The following is a 7,759-nucleotide window of genomic DNA, read 5'->3' as shown; positions in this document are numbered from 1 at the left end:
AAGAAATTCTATAAGGTCTGGGGAGCGCTAAGGGGCGGAGGGGTGGGGAAGGGGGGAAGTCTCTATACAGCAAGGGGGTGGGTGCTGTGGGGGTGGGGGGCCTTGGTCTATCCGGCCCCCCCTCCCCTCGCTCGCCTCCTCAGGTTCCTCCGCCTCCTCCCTCCCTCTCACTCTCTCCAGTTGTCCCCAAATCCAAGATGGCGCCCAAGGCAGGAGGCAGACCGGAACCAAGCCAGAGAGCCCCTCAGGCGCATGCGCGAAAGCAAAGGGCGGGGAGCGACCGTGGAAGAGCGCGCCCGCGCAGTGAGCAGGGGGCGAAGCCAGGGGTAGAGCCGCATGCGCCGCACAAGGCGCACGCGCCGAAAGGCTCCTCGAAGCAAAAACGAAGGTCCGCTTGCGCAGAACGGCGCGGCACTGCATTGTACGCATGCGTACTGTCGAAGTCGGTGTGAGGAGGCCGGGCTGATGGGACGTTATAGACGCAGAGAGGATGCGCAATATATAGAGGGACGAGACTCACAGTACTAGTGAGAGCGCTGCGTTCGTTGGTTTGGTCTACGGTCTATGGACAGGGCAATTATAAGTCGGGGGGGGGGGGGGAGTCTAAAATTTGACTGAGAATAAGGAATACGAGTTGAGATTGGAGGAGGATGCGGGAAAGGGCGAAAGCAAAGCAGGAGGCTGGTACCCGGGTTGGCTAGAAAGGAGCCAGGTTGGGACGCCTATGTGCCCTTAAGCGGCTTTGATTGGACGTTACCTTAGAAGGCGGGGCGTGATTGGTAGGCTGATGGCATTAGGGGCGGAGCGCCACCGCTCAGCTGTTACTGGGGTAGGATTCAGACAGAGGAGGGCGGCCGTGGCCGTAGAAACATAAAAAGCGGGGGAGGAGCAACAGCTGTTCAAAGGGGGGGGGGGGGTTTTGCAGGCGACCGTTTAACTGTTGCCGCGCGCTTGAGCGCCTTCGAAAGAGGGCGGAATTAGAATCGCTCCAGCGACGTCACATTCGAACTGTGTCTCGTCTGGAGGGTGACCTTTCCTTCACCTCACGAGACACCTTGGTTTCATTCAGGCTGAACCCGTCCCTCTTCCGTCAGACAGGGAGGAGTGACATATCACAGGCGCCCTTCTGGCCGAAAGTTACAAACCTAACAGGGTGTTTAATTTCAGTGGACGGCCTCGAATCTTATTCTAACTGAAAGGCGCGGGATTTAGGTATTCTCAAGCTAAATGATAGATTCAGGTGGGGGTAGATAGCTCTGTTGGCCTGAAGCAGCTGAACAAAGTTTGAGTCCAGTGGCACCTTTTAAGACTTACAAAGGTTTATTTGTGGTATAAGCTTTTGCGTACAAGCACACTTCCTCAGATACAGTGCAACAGAACCTCCTCAGCCATTGCTTATAGGGGTGTTGTCAGGAAGGGCCATTTAGAGTCAAGATGCATAAGTACTGGGTGATTATAGCTGAGATTGGATGTAAGAAAGGTCTGTGATTGGCATTCAATTTCAGCATACAAATACAAGAGTTAACAAACAGATGTAGCAATGAGGTTTGAGTCCAGTGGCACTTCAAAGACAAAGTTCAATTCTGGGTACAAGTGAGAACTGAGGATCTCTTGACTCTAAATGACCCTTCCTGACCCCCTATGAGTGATGGTCTGTTCCACTGTATCTGAGGAAGTGTGCTTGCACACCAAAGCTTATACCGTCAATAAAACTCTGTTGGTCTTAAAGGTGCCACTGGATTCAAAGTCTGTTCATATTCTAAATGAGTAGGTCCCTTTTCAAAGTTATACCTTTTGAAAAAGCTGACTAGTTTGAAATGAGACCCATCCACAATTCTGTAAAATGGCCTCACTTCTCACCCTAAATGAAGCTACCCACAGTATGATCAGTGCTTCACAGGCCTTGTGGCAGTGAAGTTCTCAGTACTATTTCATTGGCTGCTGCAGTGGCTCAAGAGAAAGAGCACTCTGCAGTCCAGCTTTTGTGAGGGAAGGAGCAATGCTCATTTTGCCTGGGAATTTATGATAGCATTACAAGGGATGGCTGAGGACTTTGGCCTTAGGAACTGGTTAAGTACAGCTAATGGACAGGTGATTGCCAAGGAAGAAACGGAAACAGAAGCCTACGGGATAGAGTGCAGGGAAATGAGGCATGAAGTGCTTAAATAGAAAGTGGGTCCTAAAAGATTCGCAGTGTTTAAAAATAGGGCATGATTTACGATAAAATCCTGGTGAAGCGGGTCAGGAATCCGGGTGGCTTTAAGGAAAAAGGACCTGAGGAAACAATGGCGATATGGAGCCTGAAGAAAAGAGTGAGGGAGAAAGCAAAACTTGGGAGGCCAAGGGAGAGGGTTGCTGGGTCATTTTCAGGAGTTTAGAAGACACAGGATTGTTAAATCTAGAGCTTGACATGAATTCACCCCATTGTGGTTTCAACTATCACTCCAACCCAGTATCTCAGAGCCAATGGAGTTTAATGAGAACCAGTGCAGAGCGACGTTTCTCATACTGCAGGTCAAGACCCTAAACGTTAGTCACGTCTCTTTCACAGGTGGGGAGGGTTGCCGACTGTGGGTTGGGAAATACCTGGAGATTTTAGGGGTGGGGCCTGAGGAAGGTGGGGATTGCAGAGGTATAATGCCATAGAGTCCACCCTCTGAAGCTGCCCTTTTCTTCAGGGGAACTGATCTTGATTGTCTGGCGATCAACTGTAGTAGTGGGAGCTCTCCCAAGTGCCACCTGGAGTTGGCAACCATACAGGTGGGTCACAAGTCAAAGAAGAACAAAATCAACTGGAGAGAAGTTTCGGAGGGGCAAATTTTCACATTCTGCAGACCGAAATCCAAAATGAATGTGAAATGCAGCTAGTTGCTTAGTAATGCTAAATAAATGCAAACTATAGGAAATATAAATAAAACCTGTTCAGTGTTAACTGAAATACAGTTTGTGCAGTTTAAGCTGGTGAAGGGGAAAATAATGAGGTATTACTTTGCAAGTCGGTTCCTCCCAAATGATGAGAAGTTTAAAAATTGGTCCTAAAAGCTGTGCTAAGTTTAGAAGTGGAGTCCAGTTCAAACTGTTTGAGAATCACTGGGTTGAAGGGTCAGAGGACAGCCTAGGAGACCCAGATGGTTCAACACTGAAGTTTGCGGAATGACCTTGGGCCGGCAACTCAGTAACAACCTTGTAAGGTTGTTGTAAAGATGAAATAGGTTGAAACGAATGCTCCCTCTAAGCTGTGGAGTCTTGTGAGCGAAAATTCTACTTTGTGAGCTACTGGCATTAAAGTTGTGAGCGAGCGATTTTGGCTGCTGCATAAATTAGTTGGCTCTGGAGCCATCCTTCCTGAGCTAAGACAAAAATGTGTGGGCTGGAGGCTAAAAAACTGTGAGCTGGCTCACACTGACTCAACTTAGAGGGAACACCGATTGGAATTATCTATCACTTTGAATGTCTTGAAAGACAGGAGAAATATGCGATTTGTTTTTTAAAGGAGAAGTGACAGTGTGGCCGAACTGATTTTGGCGGCCGGCTTCTAGTTTTTACTAATCACTCCCCACTTATCACACTTACGGGGGCTGCATGTTTAATTGCAAACAGGGGCAAGATGACAACACTACCTTTAGGTATACACGTTGAAGGCCATGACACATACATTATTATTGTATATACAAAAGAATGGAAGAATGGCACCTGTGAAGCCCATTCACATCTATGAGAATTTATTGCCCTGAGACAAAGGCATGCCCCAGACATTCCCATAGAAAATATGACCCCTAATTTCTTATAGTGATACATTCACAGCATCACTAAAGCCAAGACCCCTTCCCTGACGACAGGCTAGGAAGTTCATTTTGCATGCTTTGAGCCCAGCTTAATGACAGTTAGCGATCCTAGTCAAGCCAGCAAACTATAGTCACAGACAGTTAAGAAATATGATCTAAACATTTCTTCCTCTCTGTTTGTTAGGTCTCTCACACAAACACACATCTTAGACCACTTTAAATTAATGAGACTATAAGCTAATATTCTTTGCCTCTCCTCCATGATACCTCATAAGCAATCCTGTCTTAGGAGTACCTTGTGCGTACCAGGTCGGGACTTCAAGAGCATACGGCTGCCTCTCAGTTCCGGCATTCTCTTTCTCTTGTGGATGCAGTGCAAGCAAGACATTTGTACTCAGATTGGCGTGGGGGAATGACAGAAAGGAATGGGGTAGTTTAACTGAGTCTTTGGTATGGTCCTGTTAAAAATGAACCAGCTAACTTATGACGCTATTCATGTCAACAAGGACCAAGATTCATCATGGTCACATCATTTGTCCTGAGTTACTTGAATCTCGAGGACCAGAGCTATTTTGGGGCAGGAACGCACAGGGACGGAGTTCCGGCTGGCTCCCAAGTTGGCCACGCCCAGCAGGAACTCATTAGCATAATAGACCACACCCAACATCAGAAACTCATTCGGATTGGCTACATTAGGGGTGTGTGGCCTAACATGCAAAGGAGTTCCTGCTACAAAAAAAGGGCCTGGGTTTTGACAATGAACAAGGTAAACAGAATAACAAGCAAAAGGTGGGTTACCACACTTCTGGTAACATGTGGGTGCGGCCTAATGTGCTAATGAGCTGTGCTGTTAGGGGTGTGGCCCAATAGGCTAATGAGTTTCTGCTGTTGGGTGTGGCCTATTATGCTAATGAGTTCCTGCTGGGCTTTTTCTACAAAAAGAGCCCTGTCGAGGACAATTATCTTTGAGCTCTTATCAGTGAAGCCATGGCTATTGACATTATGTCAAGGAGCTGTAGTTAAATGAATCCCAATTTTAAAAGTACATTTAAGAACATAAGAACATAGGAACATAAGAGATGCCAATGTTGGATCAGGCCAAAGGCCCATCCAGTCCAACACTCTGTATCCCACAGTGGCCAGAAATACCAGTGCCATCAGGTCCACCAGTGGGGCCAGGACATTAGAAGCCCTCCCACTGTTGACCCCCCCCCCCAGTGTGATAATCCTGTCCAGGACAATGAGACAGCAGCCCTTGTCCCACTCGGTGGGATGCAAGACTCTCCTGAATCTGTTTGGGTCGATGGCAGTGCTGCTCTCAATGATGAAAAACCCCAAGCTACTCTTTTAAATAATATGTCATTTTATTGCATTATTCCACTCTAGCAGGGATCCATACAGTCCCCCCAGCAGTGAACCAAGACAGGGGTTAAACCCCATTCACAGCTCAGAAACCCCTCCCACAGTTGTGTTTGCATCAGAACGGCAAAGTTTCAAGCATTGGGTAACCCAGCGGCTTTGAGAAGGAAGGACAAATATCCAGGTCATCTGGGTTCTCTGGAACAGGACTGAGGGAGTGGCATGGGCCAGACCTACCTAGATTTGCCCCCGCTTGTCTCTGGGGGCAGGATAGCACACGCCAGCCACGCAACACAGCATGGCACAGAGGCAGAGAAGGAAAGCAGTGGTGAGCAGGAGACGCTGGCTGCAGAGGGCACGATCTGCCTGGGAGTGAAAGGAGTGCAACAGTGAATAGTCCTCTTCTGCATCCTTCGAGGAGGATGAGGTTCTGACTCCCAATGCACCCTAGTACATCATCTCTCACCTGGTCCAGCATGCTGGACAGAGCAGGATCATCCTGGTAATGCGATTGGTAACAAAGGCCTGGCTCTTCTGGATGCACCCTTCGCTCCCGCATCACACATTCAGGTGGCTTCCTGGGGAAGAAGATGGGATTTGTTGCATCAGTGGGCCGAGAGCACTCTGCAATGCTGGCTTCTTGTTCTTAGGCTTACCTGGTCTTGGGGAGAAGGGAAGAGGGAGCAATGATACTAAGGCAGCTCTCGTGGGATAGTGAATTCATGATGGCTATCACAAGGTGGATTGGCTCCTGGGTATCTGGGCCTGTGGGTGGAATGGGCAGATGGGAGGGTCAAGTGGGGGGCAGGGGAAACGGAAAGAAAGAGAAGGAACTGGGACAGTTTGCAGTCTGTTAAAAGTGGGAGGTCACTCACCCTTGAGACCCAGCTCTCTCCCGGTGACAGTCAACGCCAGGTGTGTGCCATTGGGAGGGTCTGTGCCATTCTGGAGCTCAAAGGTGAGGCCAACCAGGACAGAGACTGTCGTATGGAATTCAGCAGCTGCAGAGGGAGGTGGCGTTGAGGTGTCTTCATGGGTCTTGTTTGGGACACAGAACATCAGATGTGCCAGAGATGTTAGGAGAGAGTTCCAGTCCTTAAAGATGAGGGGAAAGGGTTGGAAACTGCCTCTCAGTTCCTCCCCCCCACTCCCTTTGTGCCTGCATTTTTAAATAAAAACTTTTCCATGTTTCAAGTGCTCTTTCCTAACCCACCCCACTCCTTTGGTCTTAACTGTAAAAACTGAAAGCTGGCAACCATCAAGAAAAGGCTATAAAAGCTGAACCCATGGGTTTAAAGAGCTTAGATTGCTAAAGCTGATGTCGTTCTGCTCTCCTTCCTCCAAGTGGGAGAACATTTAGAGCTCTCCAAGGTCAGTTTCCTTTGAAAGGGAAAGCAGTTTGTACAGTGATTTGTAAAAATAACACCCCCCCCCCAGTAGTTTGGTACACAATTATATGAAAACTAGAAATAAGGCCCGTTGTGGAAATAAATACAACGAGATCTAGAAAGAGGCTCTGGGAGAGTGCTCTGGCTTTGGGCAAACAGTGTCAGTCTGCTTTTAAAACATGAACCTTGGACCTGCACATCACCGGAATACAGCAGGTTCCATATGCAACTGACATTCCAACTGCCTTGCGGAGGGGGGGGGGGAGTTTGAGGTGTGGAATGGAGTGAAGTCCAATCAGCTTCCATATGCAAAAGACCAGGTTGTCGCAGCAGTTGTGGTGTGGGCGGGACCCGGGCTTTGCCTTCTGATTGGTGGCGATATATGCTGAGCAGCAGCGCCATCAGCCATACACTAAGGGAGTGCATTTTAGAATTAGAACTTTGGCACCCACTATTCAATTATATATAAGGAGAGATTGCATGGAACTGCCCTCCTCAAGATCAGATCAGTGCATCCTCCCAAATCCGGCAAACTCAGCATAGACTAGTGCCTTCTGGTACGAACACTGTATATGGCTTTTTTTCTTTTTAAACTACTTTTCCTTAGCCCAGCCTGTGGCATTTAGGGAGACTCTATGTGTTCCATCTGAGTAGTCAGCCAGTAAGCCTAAAGCTTCGGCATGGCTGTTTAATCAAGTGGTTTAATCATCTCCCTTAATTAACCTAAACTATTGACAAGCTTGAGTGGGAGAAGATGAAGGCTAGACACTTGTCTTTCCCTCCACACCTCTTGATGCTTCCCTTTACCCTCAAGCCCAATTCATTCCAAAGTCCTTCAGATCTTCATCCCTGGCTCACCTCTTTGACATCAGGGTTTGGAACATCATGCGACTGGAGGTAAGCGGCAAAACTGCCAAAGGCAACGGCCAGCGAAAGGAGACAGAAGAAGAAGGTGACCAGAGGTGGGTGTCGCTCCAGACAAATACGCAGGGAGACCAGCAGGGAGCAGATGACCATGGCCGGCCCTAAGGGTGAGGGTGAGAAGGGTGTGTTGTCAGAGCGCTGCTCACCCAGCACTGGTGGAAGGTGAGCCCTTTGTGAGTGAGACGACCCAAACCAGAAACCACGAAAAAGGAAAGGTTGGTAATATGCACTCCCTCTCCTTTGCACTTGTATGGCACAGTCCATAAGCACTTGTGGTGATCCCGATCAAGGCTCTCTGTGGTA

General features: G+C 48.5%; 1 protein-coding gene across 1 annotated transcript; it reads right to left on the bottom strand.

Moving 5' to 3' along the window:
• Positions 1-5,381: 5,381 nt before the first annotated feature.
• TMEM219 (transmembrane protein 219) lies at positions 5,382-7,549 on the bottom strand. Its single transcript, XM_015419524.1, has 5 exons — positions 7,391-7,549; positions 6,020-6,182; positions 5,801-5,909; positions 5,611-5,722; positions 5,382-5,510 (listed from the first exon to the last, which is right to left on the bottom strand). Exons 1-5 carry the CDS (start codon positions 7,547-7,549, stop codon positions 5,382-5,384), a joined length of 672 nt encoding a protein of 223 aa, XP_015275010.1.
• Positions 7,550-7,759: the final 210 nt, after the last annotated feature.

The sequence above is a fragment of the Gekko japonicus genome, unplaced genomic scaffold, assembly GCF_001447785.1.
Source record: "Gekko japonicus isolate JY-2015 unplaced genomic scaffold, Gekko_japonicus_V1.1 scaffold923, whole genome shotgun sequence".
In the NCBI taxonomy this organism is placed as follows: Eukaryota; Metazoa; Chordata; class Lepidosauria; order Squamata; family Gekkonidae; genus Gekko; species Gekko japonicus.
Note: the sequence above shows the minus strand (reverse complement) of the source record. Positions and strands in the feature narration are given on the sequence as shown.